Below are 21,108 nucleotides of genomic sequence, written 5' to 3'. Positions count from 1 at the left end.
GTGCTGGGAAAACAGGACAGCTACACGTAGAAGTATGAGATTAGATCACTCCCTAACATCATACACAAAAATAAGCTCAAAATGGATTAAAGACCTAAATGTAAGGCCAGATACTATTAAACTCTTAGAGGAAAACATAGGCAGAACACTCTATGACATAAATCACAGCAAGATCCTTTTTGACCCACCTCCTAGAGAAATGGAAATAAAAACAAAAATAAACAAATGGGACCTAATGAAACTTAAAAGCTTTTGCACAGCAAAGGAAACCATAAACAAGACCAAAAGACAACCCTCAGAATGGGAGAAAATATTTGCAAATGAAGCAACCGACAAAGGATTAATCTCCAAAATTTACAAGCAGCTCATGCAGCTCAATAACAAAAAAACAAACAACCCAATCCAAAAATGGGCAGAAGACCTAAATAGACATTTCTCCAAAGAAGATATACAGACTGCCAACAAACACATGAGAGAATGCGCAACATCATTAATCATTAGAGAAATGCAGATCAAAACTACAATGAGATATCATCTCACACCAGTCAGAATGGCCATCATCAAAAAATCTAGAAACGATAAATGCTGGAGAGGGTGTGGAGAAAAGGGAACACTCTTGCACTGCTGGTGAGAATGTGAATTGGTTCAGCCACTGTGGAGAACAGTATGGAGGTTCCTTAAAAAACTCCAAATAGAACTACCATATGACCCAGCAATCCCACTACTGGGCATATACCCTGAGAAAACCAAAATTCAAAAAGAGTCATGTACCAAAATGTTCATTGCAGCTCTATTTACAATAGCCCGGAGATGGAAACAACCTAAGTGCCCATCATCGGATGAATGGATAAAGAAGATGTGGCACATATATACAATGGAATATTACTCAGCCATAAAAAGAAATGAAATTGAGCTATTTGTAATGAGGTGGATAGACCTAGAGTCTGTCATACAGAGTGAAGTAAGTCAGAAAGAGAAAGACAAATACCGTATGCTAACACATATATATGGAATTTAAGAAAAAAAATGTCATGAAGATCCTAGGGGTAAGACAGGAATAAAGACACAGACATACTGGAGAACGGACTTGAGGATATGGGGAGGGGGAAGGGTGAGCTGTGACAGGGCGAGAGAGAGGCATGGACATATATACACTAACAAACTTAAGGTAGATAGCTAGTGGGAAGCAGCTGCATGGCACAGGGATATTGGCTCGGTGCTTTGTGACCACCTGGAGGGGTGGGATAGGGAGGGTGGGAGGGAGGGAGATGCAAGAGGGAAGAGATATGGGAACATATGTATATGTATAACTGATTCACTTTGTTATAAAGCAGAAACTAACACACCATTGTAAAGCAATTATACCCCAATAAAGATGTTACAAAAAAAAAAGAAGAAACAAAGATTGTTTAAGAATCCAAGCCATAGGCTGTAGAACTTATACTATGAAAAGCAGTTATTCTCCAAAGACGGTCACCTCACATAACTTTAGCCCTATAATTTCCAGCTGTCAGTTCATCTTTTCGTTGGGAGAGCAACTCTCAAGCCCTTATATGATCAGCCACGCTGACAAGTGTACCTACAGAATTTTTAAGGAACACTGCTACATGAATGGCACAGGAAGGACGTTTACAAATAAGTATACGAAAGCATAAGTTCAATTTCAAATGCAGTTTATTAGCCATCACACAGATGTCTTGCTTCAAAGAATTACAAAGTAATTGTTATATGACCCTCATACTCCTGATTTTTAAAAACAATCACTAAATTCTAAATACTTATCTATGAATGGACACTGAATTCTCTAACTTCAGAAAAGAAGCTGAGCTTTGAACATCTTCATCCTGTAATTACAAATCCCCCTTTTCCCTTTATAGGATGGGGTGGATATTTGCATCATTCGCAAATAAACACTTAGAAAACAACTAGCAAATACGTTTTCTAATGCCATTAACCTTACTATAACATAATAGTAACTGATGATACTTCAAGAGAAAATACCCTACTTAGATATAAGTTCAAACCAGCTTATACCAAAGGACCCCCAAAACATCAATAATATATGTACTTTTTCCTTATAAAAAGAAAGTAGTGTGATATTGAGAATTTTATAACTTTTTCATCATCATCATTATGGTAAGTATTTCATGAATAAATTTCCAAGGAGTTTATTTTTTTTTCTATCAACTCCAAGTGATTTGCATTCGAATTTACAGGTCTAGGGAGTATCTCACAAAGCAGGTTCACAAACATTCTTCCAGCTCTATTTTTAATAAATTAGAACTGAAAAATTCCCAAAGAGCAAAAACATCTTTAATTATTTTCACTGCCTTTAGCTAAACAGCACACAGAAACCAGAAACTCATTTATTTTGAGCTGTGTATATCACAACAAGGGTAATTCAAATGCACAGTCAGACATCATATTTACATATTTCAAAGGGAACAAATCTCTTTTATTATTCTATAAATTTGATATATAGATGAGTTGCCGTTACGAAGTTTTACTTTTTAGAGTAGAAACATACCTAAAATATATTGCCTTACTGTTCCAGAATTATTGTAAAGGGATTGTCCTTTTGGCCAAATAGAAATCCATAAAAGTATTATAATTATGGGTTATATATATAGTTGTTTTTCCTATAATCTGAATTTTGAAAGCATAAGTCAATTTAAAATGAATTGCTGTAACTGCTCAAATTAAAAAGGAAGGAGCAGGGGGATATAGAAAGAAGAATTTAAAGCTCACCGATTAAATTAAGAGGTGTAACAAGCAAAACATGATTAACATTTTCTAATAATATAAAGATCACCTGAACTATGAAATTCAAAACTATTTATATAAATAAGAACATCAAGATTTATATTGTAGTCCTTATTTATATGAATAAATGCTTCATATAAATGTTAAATAATATAAACATCATATATATTAGTACAACTGTAAACACTTTTAAAATGAGACTGCAGAAAAACAAGACTCCTTCCAGTGATTTGAATGGAAAATGAAGCTTTGCACATTCCTAAATTTCTCATGTTCTCTGAACTGGTGTTTTATAATGGAATGGGGCGGCAAGGAATCATGTCAAGGGGGAGGGTGGATAAATAGGTGTTTGGAGGAAAGAGGGTATGAGAGGTATATACCTTAAAAAAAAACTTTGTCTTCTTCCCACCCTCTACTTAGCTGGTCTGTGAACCATTTTTCTAAATGTTAAAAAATACCACATTCCTTTACACCATAGTCTGTTATAACATCTGATTACTTAAGAATCCACCCCATGTCCCCCTGGCCAATATTTTTTATTGTGGTAAAAACATTAACATTAAACCTACCACCTTAACCATCTTAAAGTGTACAATTCAGTAATGCTAAGTATATTCACACTGTTGTACAAGCGATCTCTAGAACTTTTTCATCTAGCAACACTGAAACTCTACACCACTTTGCCCTCCCCCAGCCCTTGGATCCATCTTTCTACTTTCTGCTTCCATGATTTTGACTACTTTATATACTTCATGAGTGGAATCATACGGTATTTATGCTTTTGTGACTGGCTTATTTTGCTTATTGTAATGTTCTCAAGGTTTATCCACATGGCATATGACAGGATTTCCTTCTTTTTTCATGTTCCATACATTATATTCTATTGTATGTATTTATACCGTATTTGTTCATCTCTTGATGGACATTTGGGTTGCTTCCACCCTTTGGCTATTGTGAATAATGTGATGAAAGTGGGTATGCAAATTATTTCAAGATCTTGCTTTGAATTCTTTTTTTTTTTTTTTTTTTTTTTTTTTTGCATTATGCGGGCTTCTCACTGTTGTGGCCTCTCCCGTTGCAGAGCACAGGCTCCAACTCCGGACGCGCAGGCTTAGCAGCCATGGCTCACGGGCCCAGCCGCTCCGTGGCATGTGGGATCTTCCCAGACCGGGGCACGAACCCATGTCCCCTGCATCGGCAGGCGGACTCTCAACCACTGCGCCACCAGGGAAGCCCGCTTTGAATTCTTTTAGATATATACCCAGAAGAATTGACAGATCATATGTTAATTCTATTTTTAACTTTTTGAGGAACCTCCATACTGTTTTTCCATAATGGCTGCCTTTTACATTCCCACCAACAGTCTACAAGGGTTCCAGTGTCTGTGGCGTCCTCACTGAAACTTGTCATCTTCTGATTTTTTTGATAGGCGCCATCCTGATGGGTGTGAAGTGATATCTCATGTGATTCTGATACGCATTTCCTTAATGATTAGCGATGTTAATCTTTTCATGTGCTTGTCAGCCATCTGTATACCTTCTTTGGAGAAATGTCTATTCAAGTCCTTTGCCTATGTTTAATCAGGTTGTTTTGTTGTTGTTGTTGGGTTGCAGAAGTTCCTTATATATTCTGGATATTAACCCCTTATCAGGTATAAAATTCTCAAATTATTTTCTCCCATTCCCTAGGTTGTCTTTTCACTCTGTTAACTGTTTCCTCTGGCAAGAAAAGGTTTTAAGTTTTTAAGACCAACGGGTGTATTCCCATTGGTCTGTCTTTGCTTTTGTCGCTCGCCTCTGCTTTTGGTGTCATATCCAAGAAGTCACTGCCAGATTCAACTGAAGCCCTTCCCCCATGTTTCTTCTAAGAGCGTAACAGTTTAAGGTCTTACGGTTTTGATCTTTAATCCATTTTGAGTTAATTTTTACATATGGTGTAAAGTAAGGGTCCAACTTCATTATTTTGCATGTGAATATTCAGTTTTCCCAATGCCATCTGTCTAAAGAGACCATCTTTTTCCCATTATATAGTCTTGGCACTCCTGTAGAAAGGCATTTGACCATATTGTTTCTGGGCTATTTTGTTCCATTGGTCTATATTATCTACCTTTCTATCAGTACCACACCATCTTAATTACTACTGCTTTGTAGGATGTTTTGAAAACAGGGAGTGTGAGGGCTGGAACTTTGTTCTCATTAAGATTGTTTTGGCTACTCAAGAGTCCCTTGAGATTCCACAGAAATTTAAGGATTTTTTTTTTTGTATTTCTGCAAAAAAATGCTATTGGGATTTGATAGGAACTACACTGAATCTGCAGATCACTTTGAGTAGTATGCACATTTTAACAATATTAAGTCTTCTAATCCATAATTATGGGATATCTCTCCATTTATTTCTATCTTCTCTGAATTCTTTTTTGTTATGTTTTATAGTTTTCAATCTCCTTGGTTGAGCTTATTCCTAAATATTTTATCCTTTTTGATGCTATAGTAAATGGGACTGTTTTCATAGTTTCCTTTTCAGTTTGGTCACTGTTAGTGTATAGAAATGCAACTAATTTTTGACTGTTGATTTTGTATCCTGCAACTTTGTTGAATTCAATTCAAACAGGTTTGTTTTGGGTTTTTTTGTGGAATCTTTGGTGTTTTCTACATAAAAGATCGTGTCATCTGCAAACAGAGATTATTTACTTCTTCCTTTCCAATCTTTTTTTTCCTCCTTGTCTAATTGCTCTGGCTAGAACTTCCAGTGCTATGCTGAACAGCAGTGGTGACAGTGGGCATCCTTGCCTTGTTCTTGGCCTTAGAGGAAAAGCTTTCAAGTCTTTCCACATTGAGTATGATGTTCATTGTGGGCTTTTCATATATGGCTTTTATTATGTTGAGGAAGCTTCCTTCTACTTCTAGTTTGCTGAGTGTTTTTATCATGAAATGGTGTTGAATTTTGTCAAATGTTTTTGTCAAGTTTTTTTCCTGCATTGATTGAGATGATTATGTGGTTTTTGTCCTTCATTTTGTTAATGTGGTATATTACAATGATTTATTTTTGTATGCTGAACCAGCCTTACATTCCAGCTATGAATCCCACTTGGTCTGGTGTATGATCATTCTAACGTGCTGGTGAATTCGGTTTGCTAGTATTTTGTTTACGGTTTTTGCATCAATATTCATCAGGAATACTGGTATGTAGTTTTCTCGGGTTTTTTTGTTTCATTTTGTCTTGTCTTGTTGTGTCCTTGTGTGGTTTTGGGATCAGTAATGCTAGCCTTACAGAATGAGTTCAGGAGTATTCTTTCTTCAATTCTTTGTAAGAGTTTGAAAAGGATTGGTGTTAATTCTTCTTTAAATGTTTGGTAGCATTCTCCAATGAAGCCATAGGGTCCTAGGCTTTTCTTTGTTGGGACATTTTTCATTGCCGCTTCAATCTCCTCACTAGTTATAAGTCTGTTCAGATTTCTTATTTCTCCATGATTCAGTCTTGGTAGGTTATGTGTTTCTAAGAATTTATCCACTTCTATGTTATCCAATTTGTTGGCACAGTAGTGTCTTATAATCTTTTTAATTTCTGTGACATCAGTTATAATGCCTCCTCTTTCATTTCTAATTTTAGCTATTTGAGACTTCCCTCTTTTTTTCTTAGTCTAGCTAAGGATTTGTCAATTTTGTTGATCTTTTCAAAAACCCAACTCTTGGTCTCGTGATTTTTTTGGACTGTTTTTCTATTCTCTATTTCATTTATCTCTGCTCTAATCTCTCTATTTTCCTTCCTTCTGCTGACTTTGGGTTTAGTTTTTCTTTTTTTAGTTTCTTGAGGTATAAGATTAGGTTGTTGATCTGCGATCTTTCTTCTTTTTTAATGTAAGCATTTACTCCTATAAACTTCCCTCTTCTGCTGCATCCTGTAAGTTTTGGTATATTGTGTTTTTATTTTCATTTGTCTTCAGATATTTTCTAAATTCCCTTGTGATTTCTTCTTTGACTCACTGGTTGTTTAAGAATGTATTGTTTAATTTCCACGTTTGTGGATTTTCCTGTTTTCCTCCTGTTACTGATTTCTAGTTTCATCACACTGTGATCAGAGAAGATACTTCATAATGATTTTAATCTTAAATTTATTAAGACTTGTTTTGTAGCCTAACATGTGCTCTGTCTTGGAGAATGTTCTGTGTGTTCTGAGAAGAATGTGTATTCTGCTTTGTTGGGTGCAGTATTCTGTATATATCTGTTAGGTCCAATTGGCATACAGTGTTGTTTAAGTCCTTTGTTTCCTTATTGACCATCTGTCTGGCTGTTCTATCTATAACCAAAAGTGGGGTATGGAAGTCTACTACTATTATTATATTGCTGCCTATTTCTCCCTTTAGTTCTGTCAATGACTGCATTATATATTTGGGAAAGAATTTAACAATGTAAAGTAATAATATAAAAAGCCTGGAGTCAAAATACTTTCCCTATAAAAATGACTGGCTATACAGTAAGGAATAAAAAGATAGAAGAATATATACAAAATTATACATTTGGTGATTTTTATTAACTTCGCTGTATTTTTTTCTGTACTTTATAGACGTTTAATAGTGAACAGGAGTTCTCTTAGCAATTATAAAACAAAAAAGATTTTTTTTAAACAGCTATGCAAAGTACTCTATTATAAACTACTTCATGAGCTAATGACTTTTTCATATTGTTTGAGGTTTTATAAATTATAAAAGACTAAGATATAAGACAAATAACACTTAATTTTTGTTTAAATTTTTTGTTTAAGAATAAATAACTTCATCTCAGATTAGCAGGATTCCAATATTAAAAGCTTTCAATATCAGGCTTGCCTGAACAATCCTGGCAAATAAGGAAAGAGCTGAGTCCTCTTATTTTCCATACTTTGCCCCCCGATTTAAATATGATTAATTTGATTAATTACAGAAAAGGCAATCAAAATATCAAAGTAATTTACTCTCCGTTTTTCACATATTTTTGTATGAAAGCATCATTCAACTACCATTCCTACTGTTGGTGGACCTGACATCAAACTAGTTAAGAAATAAACCTTAACACATTTTTGGAAACTTTTCCACTACCAGTTTAATCATTCGGTATGTCTTGAGCCTTATGTTTATTTTGTAGAAATGACTGAAATTGATCTCATTTTCTGGTTTAAAAACATTTCTAGTTGATTTTTATATGCATAACCAATTCAATTATTCAGGCTAAACAGAATAGTTTTTAATTGTTGTTAATAGTCATTGTTGGCAAAATGGTTAAATTGAATGTGTGAATAATCATGGCCAGATTTTTATTCAGAAGTATACTATTTTAAAAAATGAAATTTTAATAAATATACTAAGATAATAAAATGCATTATGTGGAGATTTTACACTTAAGTCTGAGAGAAAGGCATTTAATAACCACAAGCAATATTTAAATATAACTTACTAAGAGTAGAAAATTTTTATAGACATATATTTGTTTAGATTTCAAATCCTAAGACTACATGATGTCTTTTACTTTTCATAAACTCTAACAAACAAGTGGGCATGTTTCAATTTAACAGAACTTGTTAAATACTGGAAATACTTAATAACCAAAGAAAATGTATATTAAGCCTCCTGGAGAGCAAATATTAGTTAACACTTACTGGACATAGTAGAGAAACCCTCAGGCTGGTTGTAGCTATTTCACTGTCTGGATCCGCAGTCAATTTCTCTTTAACTGACATTCATCAAAGAGAAAACAAACAGAAGTTTATTAAAGATACATCACCGATGCAACATAAGAAAAAGAATGAGGAACTTAAAAAAAAAGAACTCAAAAATAATCTGCTCAATTATTTTCCAATCAAATGAAAAGATAAAAATTATAAGGTTCATAATCTCTACAATAAGCAAAGGAAGGAAAACAACTGTATATCTATAGACTGACTACATTTCCTGTAAGTCTCCTATTTCTCACCCACAAAACAAAAACTGCATTGCACTAACATAAAGGAAATTTATATAGCAGGTTAATATATTCAGCTGATGGCACACCATCTTCCTTTTATAACTCTAAGATACTGGATAAAGATTTTCTTTCTTTTAAACTATGACAATATTATTTTAAAAGAAACTAATAAAAAACTATAAAACTAACATGTATAAGTTTTTACAATGCTCACATAATACAAATATTTATTGTAAACACATTAACTCTAATTTCAAATTATAAAAAGAAAAAAGTTCAATTGATTTTTTTACCATATGATTATTTGAGTTTTATATTTATTTATCCATAACCTAATTAATTATGCTACCTTGGGCAAGTCAGTCCTCCTCTCTGAGCTTAATTTTACTTCTTGGAAAATAACAGCCTACACTAGATAATCTCTACATCTTCTCAGTTCAAATTTCCTATGGTTCTTAAGAGAGGAGGCACTGGTAATTTTACTTTTGAAGCTATTCTGTTACTCTCAGTCAGTCTAACATAACAAGGACCTTTTTTTAAAAAGAAAAATTGATTTATTTTTGGCTGTGTTGGGTCTTCATTTCTGTGCGAGGGCTTTCTCTAGTTGTGGTGAGTGGGGGCCACTCTTCATCATGGTGCGCGGGCCTCTCACTGTCGCAGCCTCTCTGTTGCGGAGCACAGGCTCCAAACGCGCAGGCTCAGTAGTTGTGGCTCACGGGCCTAGTTGCTCTGTGGCATGTGGGATCTTCCCAGACCAGGGCGCAAACCCGTGTCCCCTGCATTGGCAGGTAGATTCTCAACCACTGCGCCATCAGGGAAGCCCAACAAGGACCTTTATACTTCTCATCTGAAAACCTGAGACATGTTACTTCTGAAAACCTCAGAACTTTAATTAAACTTCAGCACAGAAGTGAGACTGGAAATGCCTAAACGTAATATTTCAATAATTTTAGAAGCTGTTCCAGAATAACTTTAAAGTCTATATGTGTAAGGGGGCACAAGTGGAGTAGTTGTGGAGTCAATCATAGAATTTCAGAGCTGAGGCACAAATGAATGTGACAGGAAGGAAGGAAGGGAGGGAGGGAGGGAGGAAGGAAAGAAAGATACAAGAAAATGGAACGGGGAAAAGTACTTGGGTAAGGTAGAACAGTTTCAGATGTCTGTTGAACTGGTAACTATTTATAAGAACTAAGAATTCTGGGCTTCCCTGGTGGCGCAGTGGTTAAGAATCTGCCTACCAATGCAGCGGACACGGGTTCAAGCCCTGGTCTGGGAAGATCCCACATGCCGCGGAGCAACTAAGCCCGTGCACCACATCTACTGAGCCTGTGCGCCACAACTACTGAGCCCATGTGCCACAACTACTGAAGCCCACGTGCCTAGAGCCCATGCTCCGCAACGAGAAGCAACCACAATGAGAAGCCCGCGCATCACAACGAAGAGTAGCCCCCGCATGCCGCAAGCAGAGAAAACCCGTACACAGCGACGAAGACCCAACACAGCCAAAAATAAATAAAAGAACTAAAAAAAAAAAAAAAGAATTAAGAATTCTGCCTTTATTAAACTTGATGATCACAGAGTCTGGATTTTTTTGAGATGGTCCAAATCTTAGATATTCTATTCAACTGCCTCCATAAACTAGTGGATCTCAACTAAGATGCACATCAGAACTACCTATAGAGCTTTCTAACTTATAACTGCCCACTGAACCAAAATGGGGAAGAGGGACACTAATAAGTAGTTTTTAAAAAGCTCCAGATGTGATTCTGATGACAGACTAAAAAATCATTTTATGGCCTGGAAATTCAAAATTTTTACAGTCTATATAACTCATAGGCTGTCTATCACATCTAAAAAGGCACACAATCCGTGGGTTTTAGTTTGGAAAATATAGTTATCATATCACTTATGCTAATTAATATTATATGTAAATTATGAAAAGTATGCTTTTGCCATTATAGACCCAATGTTACTCCAACCTTTCTTATAAAGATACATTTAACAAACAGTATCCTTTTAAAGGTGACAAACAATTGCCATACGAAACAAACATGTAAATAGAATTCTAATGTGATTCCTAACCATTCTGCATGTCTTCACCAACCACTCCCTAACACCCACCATGCACACAGCAATGGGAACAGTAACTGACTTTACATCTTATCTATTTAAACTTCGAGTTAAATGAAGCAATATCATAGATCATAATATCAGCCTTATGCAAAACAAAGTTCAGTGTTAGTACTTTGAAAAAAAATGAAAAAGGAAAGGCAACCTGAGGTAGTGGTTCAGAGCACAGGATCTAGAGCCAGCCTAGGCTATAATTCAGCCTTAGTCATTTAACTTTTCCATGCCTCAGTTTCCTCATCTTGTAAATGGGAATAATAACAGTACCTCATAGCATTGTTGTAAGGATTAAATGAGTTAATACAAATAAAATGCTTTAAAATAACCTAACATTATACTAAATAAATATTAGTTATCACAACTTAAAATAAAATGTGACTTGTATGTTTATTTTCTCTCAGAGGTGAAAGAATTTTCTGAAATTATTTTAGAATTAGCTTATTAATTTCTATTTAAAAAAAAAAACTTCGCTTTTCACCTTTGCCATTATAGACTCAATCAATCCTGTAAAGATATTTTTAATACTTTAGGATCTTGATTGGATTGAATTTAACCTACAGATCAACTTGGAGAGAACTGACATTTCTCCAATAACAATACTGAGTGTTCTGATCCATTAACATGATGTATCTCTTCATTATTCAGGTCTTATTTTAATTACTCTCACCAATGTTTTATAGTTTTCAGCATACAATTGTGCATATATTTTGTGTAACATATTCCTAAGTATTTCATATTTTTAAAATTCTTATTATTTGAATTTCAATTTCCAGTTGTTTACAGCTAGTAGAAATACAATTTTTATAAACTGACCATGTATTCTGCAACCGTGCTAAATTTACACATTGGCTTTAGTAGCTTTTTTGTAGATTTTTTGGATGTTTTCTATACAATGAAGTCATCTTCAAATAAAGACAATAATTATTGTTCATTTCTAATCTGTATGCTTCTTTTTTCTTGCCTTATTGTGCTGAATAGGATCTTAAGGGCAATGCTGAATAGAGGCATTAAGAAAGATATTCTTGCCTTATTCTTAGGGGTGAAGATTTTTACCATTAAATATGATATTAGCTAAAGGCTTTTTGTAAATACCCTTTATTACATTGAAGCAGCCCCCTTCTATTTTGCTGAGTTTTATCATGAATGGATATTGAATTTGACCAACTGCTTTTTCTGAATCTATGGAGACGATCACATGATTTTTTCTTTTTTTGTTTGCTGAGATGAGAAGGTGAATTATATTGATAGATTTTTGAATGTTATATGAACCTAATATTCCTGGAACAAACTCTATTTGATCCCTATGTATTAACTTTTAATATACTGTATTTGTCAAAACAATTCTGAAAAAGAAAAATAAAGTTGGAGGACAACCTGATTTCAAGAATTACTATCAAGCTTTAGTAATGAAGACTGTGTTATTGGTGTAAGGATAGATAAATAGGTCAATGGAAGATAATGGAGTCCAGAAATAAATTCATACATCTATGGTCAACTGGTTTTTGACAAAGGTGTCAAGGTAATTAAATGGAGAAAAAATTAGTATTTTCGAGAAATGTTATAGAACAACTGTTATCCGTATGGGGAGAAAATGAACCTCTAAAGCTTACTTTGCATCATACACAAAAATTTATTTAAAATAAACTGTAGACCTAGATCAAAGAATAAAACAATAAAACTTCTAGAAGTAAAATGTTTGTGACCTTGGGTTGGACAAAGATTTCATAGTATGCAAAAAGCACAAACTATAAAATAAATGCAGGGAAAAGTTGAATAGATATTTTATCAAAGAAGCTATAAGGATGGCAAATAAGCACATGAAAAGATGCTTAACATCGTTAGTCATTAGAAAAGTTCATATTAAAACCACACGACATATCACCTACACAGTGACCAGAATGGCTAAAATCAAAGCAGCCTGACAATATCCACTGCTAGAGAGAATGGGGAAAAAACTCTAAATCTCAAATCTTCTTGGTAGGAATGCAAAAATGGAATATGCACTTTATAAGAAACTGCCAACCTCTTTTCTATACATTTATCATGTGACCCAGCAATCCTAGTCCTGAGTATTTACCCAAGAGAAATGAAAACGTATGTCCACAAAACTGATACTCATATGCAAACTGCAAATGTTTTAGCAGCTTTATTCATGATAACGAAAAACTGGAAGCAATCTAAACGTCCATCAACTGATAAATGGATACCCAAATTACAGTACAGATAAATGGAACACTACTCAATAATAAAGAAGAGCAAACTACATGAATGAACCTAAAACCATTATACTATGTAAAAGGAGCCAGAAACAAAAGGCTACATGCTGTGGGATTTCAAGTTCTGGAAAAGAAAAAACCACTGAGACAGAAATCACATCAATGGTTATAAGAACTGGGGGTAAGGAGATGAGACAGAATGCAAAGTGCCACAGGGGAACTTTCTGGGGTGAAGAATGTTACATATTTTGATTGTGGCATTTAGTTCATGATTGCATACACCTGTCAAATTCATCAAACTGTACACTTAAACAGGTGAATTTTTACTGCTTGTAAACTATACTTGAATAAACACAACCAAAATAAAAAAAAGAAGAAAGGTGTGGGGGGGAATCAGTATGTTAAATTTCATAAGAAAGTGAAAAATAAAAATAAGACATCAATATTCATCCTGCTGCATCAACCAACACCGGGTAAATCTTTCAGTCAGGTTTTCTGGTGTCACTGTGAGCTGCAGCCGTAACAGTATTTTACTATTTTACTATATGATGATTAATTTACTAAAATTAATCTTTGAAAATCCCTGTTGTCATGTGCTATGAGAGTTAGCCACTAGTCACATGTGGCTATATTTAAATTTAATTAAATTTAAAATTCAGTTCCTCAGTTGCACTACCACATTTCAAGTACTCAACAGACACATAGTACTAGTGGCTATCACACGGGACAGTGCAGATATAGAACATTTCCATCACCACAGAGTGTTCTATTAGTGCTGTTCTAGGTTTTCAAAAAAATTTCTTTCCTTTTCAGAATTTTTTTTTTTTTTTTTTTTTTTTTGCGGTACGTGGGCCTCTCACTGTTGTGGCCTCTCCTGTTGCGGAGCACAGGCTCCAGACGCGCAGGCTCAGCGGCCATGGCTCACGGGCCCAGCCGCTCCACGGCATGTGGAATCTTCCCGGACCGGGGCATGAACCCGTGTCCCCTGCATCGGCAGGCGGACTCTCAACCACTGCGCCACCAGGGAAGCCCTCCTTTTTAGAATTTTAAGGCTGTAAACAATTGAACATATTAAGTCCAATACTTCATTTTATAAGCAAGAAAACAGAGGCACAGAGATGTGATCTTTTACTCAAGAACTCTTTTCATCAGTTTACTTAACAAAAGTCTGAGGATCTACTATGTGCCAGGCCCTGAGCTAAGCACTAGGAATTCAAAGAAAGATAAGATTAAGTTCCTGCCCAAAGGAACTCATAGTCTAGTAGAGAGCAAAGATACTTCTCTAATGTGCTGTAATGGAAACTAGCTCAAAGTCAATGCATCAACTCTGGGGGTTCTGAGATACCTCCTGGAAAAAGTGAAACATGAAGGATAACTAGAATTTAGGCAAAGTAGGTAACAGGGAAGTCTGAGGCACAGAGAACAATACTGGCAAAGCACTGAAGAAAAGAAAAGAATTCATTATTTTTGGAGTAAAAAGAATGAGAAGAAGAATGAATACAGATGACACCGGAAAGTAATAAGCAGGTGCCACACCATGGAAAGCTATATGTTTAAGTCATGTTAACAAGTTGGAGTTTTTATCCCATTGGTGTTAGGAAGTCATGGATTGCAAAGAAATGGTAAGATTAGATCTGTATTAATCACTTAGATTGCTACCAGAAGAGAGATATAAAAAGGGGGGCCAATGGGCTTCCCTGGTGGCGCAGTGGTTGAGAGTCCGCCTGCCGATGCAGGGGACACGGGTTCGTGCCCCGGTCCGGGAAGATCCCACGTGGCGCGGAGCGGCTGGGCCCGTGAGCCATGGCCGCTGAGCCTGCGTGTCCGGAGCCTGTGCTCCGCAACGGGAGAGGCCACAACAGTGAGAGAGGCCCACGTACCGCAAAAAAACAAAAAGGGGGGTGGGCAAGAAAGGAGAGGAATATATAATTCAAGAATAGGTTTTTAAAATAAAGGCAGGATATGAGAGCTTAAATGAGGTCAGTGATGGTAGGGAGAGAGAGAGCTCAACAGAGTTGAGAAATATTTAGGGTTTATGTCTGATAGAACTTAGTGAGTTCAGTTTTCACTACTTGAATCTGAGGAACCAGTGGTATATTTCAGTGAAGACAGTTAGCTATGTGTATCTACATTTGAAATTCAGGGGAAGGTCTGGAATGAAAATATGTATTTGGGAGTTGGTGCTAATTTAAACCACAAGAGTAAATGTGATTATCTCTAGGGAAAGTATGTATGTCCTTGTAGAGACCAAGGACAAAAACCCAGGGAAAACAAACATTTAGGATACTACCCTTAAGAGTATCCATTGAAGGCAAGTGATTGAGAAGAAATAGAGATGAGAATTTCAAGGAGACAGTTGTTGGTATGAAATGCAGCAAAAATATCTGACATAAACTGAAAAGATAAACTTTAAATCTGGCAATCAGATTGTCACTTGTGACATCTGCAAGAGCAGTTTCAGTGGAATGATGGGAGTTAAAAGTTCACAATGGGTTGCAGTGAGGAGGTAGAAAGGGAAGTTTAGATGACTCTTTGAAGAAACTAGGATGAGAACAGGAGGAACACAGATCTCTATCTAGAGAGTAGCTTGCTTTTGTATTTTCTAAAGGATGAAAAAGACTCGACAGTGAAGGCTGACAGAAAGCCTATAGAGCGGAGGAAGGAACTGAAAATACAGGACAGAGAGCAGATAAGTGAGCAGAGAGGCCTCGTAATGCTGTTTCTGAGCATCTCCATCTGGATGCCTCATAGACATCTCAAATACCAAAAGTCCAAGAGTGCACTCTGATCTTGCGCCTGCAACCGGATCTTTTCAACACTGTTTTCCATTTCAGTAAATGGCACTACCATGTAAGCTGGTGCCTAGTAAGTAAGGAACCTAGAACTCCTTCACTTCTTTTTCTTCACTCCCCACACGTAGTCACCACTTCTCCCCTTTAACACCTCTCAAACCATCAACTTCTCTCTATTTCCATCACCATTACTTCAGTTCAAGACATCATCATCTCTTATCTGTACAACAGGTTCCTAACTGGCCTCACTACAACAGCCTAGCTCCCCTTCAATTCAGTCTACTAAGTGAACGTTTTATTGCCCATATCTGATCGTACCACTCTGCTTAAAAATCCTCTAAGGGTTTTTTATCATCTGTCTTCATATCATCTATATGAACTCACCCCATGGCTATCTCTCTGGCCACTTTCCTCCTTTGTTCTCTCCACTTCAACTCTACTGGCCTTGTCTCTTGGCATATTCTCCTCCCATCTGGGGCTTACCTCCTTCTCATCCTTATAATTGTGTCTTAAACATCACAGCACCAGAGAGGACTATGTTCTCCTGCTGTTACCTCCAGAGTTCCCTGTCTTTCTTCTTTAAGACACATGTCACAACTGTAATTCACTAATGACTTGTACAATCATTTAATTCTGTCTTTCCCACTGGACTGCAAAACTTCTGACGGATGCAGAGACAGTATGTGTTTTGTTTAAGGCTACAGTCTCCTGTGCCTGGAACACAGTAGACTCTTAATACAATTTCTTGAATGAGAAGAATAAATGAATAAAAAATTAACTTTGGGCAGGAAACTGGACATTTCCTCCTGAGACTGAAGAGAATAAATAAGGATGGGTACAAATGAAGATAAGTTGAAAAGTAGTTTTGTGACATTAAGGAAGAAATGGGCAATTTAGACAAGTCACATCTTATAGCACCGATTTTCTTGCGCTGACAGTGTTGAAAGAGGGGGAATATTGTTTAAGTATGGCTAAGGTTTAAAGTGATTGCTAAAGGGAAAAAGAAGAGGAGACAGGAACTTGACCAAGAATTAGTAAAGGACTGCTTTGTGATAGTGGTGAGGGGACAACTCTACACGAAGACGGAAACCACAATACAAAAATCTACTAAATCAAATGAATCAGCGTGGATTTCTCTGTGAAAAGTCTAAATACCATTGACTTTATTTCAAGAATAATGTCTGATTTGACTAATAAAATTTTGCCAGTAGAATTCATTGATAAGATTAAGAATGACTTACAATGAACATATTTGTGGGTAATTTGATTCTACAAAATATCTGAGAAACCCACCAACATTTTCTTCTGTCAAGTTGTTTCACACAATCTTTTAATTACATAATTAATTTGTTGGGTAACTTATTTCTTTAGAGATAGCATAAAGGCAAACAATCTGTTCTTTAGTCAATTATGACAAATGTTTTATTGGTAGGATCCAAATTAAATTTTTGTTGGTTCCCCAAGCCAACAAGATAAGATACAAAGTTCCACAAAAATCCAACCCAATCTGCAACTACTCTCCACCTCCAGGATTTATTAGAGATGAAATAAACCACTTTTGAATTAAGTAGCTTTTGCTGCTTAACAGTGGCTAACAGTGGTTTGTTCTAGTAAATAAAATAACTCTAGGCTCACCTTCCCACTCTCCCTCCAGATGGTGCCACAGCTGCAAGCGGAGAAGAATTTACAGCTTGAGCAAAGACAGCTTGCCTTATTATTATTATGCAACATAACAGCTTCATCAGCTTTCAGCTTTATTTCTTGGTATGACCTTTTCTACACAGGCTCACACAATTCCATAATACTTTCTGACTAAATGAAATTCTAACGCTATGTGGCAAATACGAAGATTCTCAGGAGAATGACCAGAATGGAGTGTGAAAAAAGAAAAATTCTTCTCTTGTGTGCTCCTTCAAAGCAGGTGTCTGTCCCTCCTCTTCTTTCAGGATCCCCCACTCATCTCCTTGTCCTTGCCAAAAGGTGCTTCCACTCCCCTAGACCTCAAACCAGACCTCTAGCTCTCCACTGTCTATCAAGGAATGCCTACAGAGGCATTAGCCACTAGTGTGCTCCTCTTGACTCAGAATATTTTCAATTTTAAAAGGACCCTTTTTATACAGAAAAATCCTTCAATGAACTCTTGAGGGTATACTGATATTCAGAGGTAATGGGATCTTTATATCCGGCATAGAAACAGGTTAGAAAAAGAGATAAAAGCTATGTCGCAAAGGGAAACAAGAGGAAAGGTGGTCTTACTACCTTAGTTTCTTTCTACCAGAATGTTCCTAACTACAAATCTGATAGTGGGCTTCATTAATCAACTCACATCAAGAATCCTTAAAGGGTAGCTATCGAACCCCCATCTGTAAAAGCTTTGTTCTCCAAGTGCCCATCCCCATCCCCCAATCCATCTATCTCTCACAAAGAAGAGAATAAAGGAAGAACTTAGTTCAACTCTTTGGAAAGGCCACCAACCTCTGGCCTCAAACGCTGAGGCCAGAAGAGTCAATGTGCCCCTTGCTACCTCTCAAGTTCACCTGAACAAAAGGAACCATCTAGTTATTCCTACCTAAGAACCTAGATTTTGAAGGAGCTTTAGGTTATGATGTGGTATAAACTTCTTGTTACAGATGAAGAATAAGAGATTCAGAGTACGAGTAGACTGACTTTCCAAGGCCACATAACTGGTTAAAAGCAGAACCTACTTCATTATTATAACTACCACCCCACTGACTCTCTTTTTACTTTGTTAATGCAGGGATGTTGTCATCACATATCCTTGGACATTTTTCCTGGATAAACCTTAAATATAAAATAACTCTTGTAAAATATATGCCAAGATTTCCTTTCCATCTCCTAGAATTCCTGAACACTTATTTATTTTTATGAAGCTTTGGTAAAATATTCTTCTGTATTCATGTACTGACTTTACAAAGTTAATTTTAAGATCAGTAAAATATAAACTATAAAATATACGTCATGACAAAGATATTAAAACTACTCTTTTTTTTTTGGCCCCGCCACACAATGTGTGGCATCTTAGTTCCCCGATGAGGGATCGAACCCGTGCCCCCCGCAGTGGAAGCGCAGAGTCTTAACCGCTGGATTGCCAGGGAAGTCCCTAAAACTACTCTTAAGTCTTGAATTACTCTAGCTCACAAAACAAAGTTTTCAGTGTTTTAATCCACTATGACAAGCTCTAGTAAAAAAAATAAACCCTAAAATTTCTTGAGTTGAAAAACACTATTCTAACCTTTACCAAAATAGTTCAGCTGCATAAATAAAATAAAGTTATCATACGTACTTAAAGCTCTAGAATGATCCGGATTCCTTATTCCCTTTGCTCGTAACCTCTGAAGAAGAACTGTTGAGGACAACTGTTTTACAAGATATACTGCCATGGAATAGTTCTGGAAAAAAACAAACAAAAAAAAAGATGTAGAAAGCAAACAACATACGTAAGTAAATAGGTACATCTATTTTAATCCCACAATGATAGGGAAAGAAAATTAACACCTGTTTAAAACACCTACTGTGCGCCAAGCACTATCTTAGGTGTTTTCATGAATGGTAATTCATTTAATCTTAACCAAAAAGCTGCTGAGGTAATCCTATTTTTATGGATGAGGAAAGTGAAGTGTAGAAAAGTAAAAGAACTTGTTCTAATTTTGCAACTTTCAAGAGATAATGCCAGGTCTGTCATGCTTCTGTATTACCTGACTACCTATGCTTGAAGTTAATCAATTTAGGCACTTATGTAAAGAACATTGTTAAAAATAAATATAAACCAATGCCAATAAGATGTCAAAGTCATCATAAAACGTATTTAGCAGGTAGCAGTAGCTATTTAAAAAATTAGACTGGCATCCTAATCCATTTAATCTCTCTCTATGCCTTTAACTAGTTTTGAAAAGACCCTACTTGGGCTATTATCACAACAAGCAGAGGGAATATTAAATATTTTCAAAGAGAAGCTGATGGTTTGGCAAAAGAACAGATGAATATCCATTACCAGCAGAGGGACTACCCAGAGATGGTACTAGGAGAAGGGGGACAAAGAAAATAGTTTATCAACAAGCCAAGGCAAAGTAAAGGGTACATGACTGGATAAGAGGAAGAAAAGAGGGCTGAGGCTTATGAAGGGTAAGAGAGAGATCTAAATGAGAAGGCCCACTTTCCACTTGGTGTTGGAATCAAGAGATTTGGAAAGAAGCAAAAGGAAAAATAATTATTGCCATCTTCTATTTATTAGCTACATACAGTTTTACACACACTCTTAATATATACTATCCACTTCATTTAAACCTCAAAGAAGGCCTGTAAGAGATACGTAGGGCAAGTATCTTTCTAAGTAAAGGACTGATAAAATGGAGGCACACAAAAATGCTTTTAATTTTAAATTTTAAAAAATATATGTAATCTGCTCATGATCATGCACCTGCCTGATGACAAAGGTGGCACTAGAAATCAAGAGGAAAGTGAAGGGACGTCAGGACAATGGACTAATGGCCAAGGCCAGTGTAGTTCTCTATAGTTCTTGACTTCACATACCATTTGCTTTGACCCTCCTAACCTAGTCCAATGTACATTCCAACTTTCAGTTACTTTCACACTTTGGAAAATGCATCCCCCTCTTTTGGCAAGAAGAGAATATATTGTACAATACCCTCTGGAAGGTCAAATTTTCACTTAGAGTTCAGAAACCTATCCGTGTTCACATGCTACACATTTTCCAGGAAAAAATGAAGTATCAAAAAAGCTAATTTGGGAGGGATAAATTAGGAGTCTGGGATTAACATATGCATACTACTATATATAAAATAGATAATCAACAAGGACCTACTGTATAGCACAGGGAACTCTGCTCAATACTCTGTAATAACCTAAATGGGAAAAGAAGCTGAAAAAGAATGGATATATGTATAACTTGAATCACTCTGCTGTACACCTGAAACTAACATTGTAAATCAACTATACTCCAATATAAAATAAAAATTAAACATTTTTAAAAAGCTAATTTACTTTCATTAATAAATCCCTTAATTTATTAATGAGGAACAAATAACCTTAAAACTTACCAAAATTTTAGACACACAACATACCAATCTAATATAAAACTAAAAAGCTCCTTTTAGAAAAAAAATCCTTATTCACCTTTATTATTTGATTAATGGTTCAAGTATGATAGAAACTGGAGAAATGCTAATTAACACTGTGAAATTATTATATATACTTACAGCCTGAATCTTCAGAACTAGTAATCACCCTAAGGCT

At 35.9% G+C, this 21,108-nt stretch overlaps 1 protein-coding gene across 3 annotated transcripts in view; it reads right to left on the bottom strand.

Annotated features, from left to right (window-relative positions):
- The window catches only part of PIAS1 (protein inhibitor of activated STAT 1), a 128,422-nt gene that overhangs the window by 16,323 nt on the left and 90,991 nt on the right, over positions 1–21,108 (bottom strand). For all 3 annotated transcript variants that reach the window (XR_003436418.1, XM_027123430.1, XM_027123431.1), the window contains exons 7-8: positions 19,139–19,244; positions 8,395–8,468 (exon numbers count right to left, since the gene is read on the bottom strand). Coding sequence is in view for 2 of the 3 variants with exons in the window: in XM_027123430.1 (XP_026979231.1) it covers positions 8,395–8,468; positions 19,139–19,244 (180 nt within the window). In the remaining variant the exon portion in view is untranslated. The remainder of the gene's footprint in view (positions 1–8,394; positions 8,469–19,138; positions 19,245–21,108) is intronic.

The sequence above is a fragment of the Aethalodelphis obliquidens genome, unplaced genomic scaffold (genome assembly GCF_003676395.1).
Source record: "Aethalodelphis obliquidens isolate GAN/ISIS:26980383/991018 unplaced genomic scaffold, ASM367639v1 scaffold26, whole genome shotgun sequence".
Taxonomy (NCBI): Eukaryota; Metazoa; Chordata; class Mammalia; order Artiodactyla; family Delphinidae; genus Aethalodelphis; species Aethalodelphis obliquidens.
The sequence above is the reverse complement of the archived record's forward strand: the minus strand, read 5'-3'. Positions and strand labels throughout refer to the sequence as shown.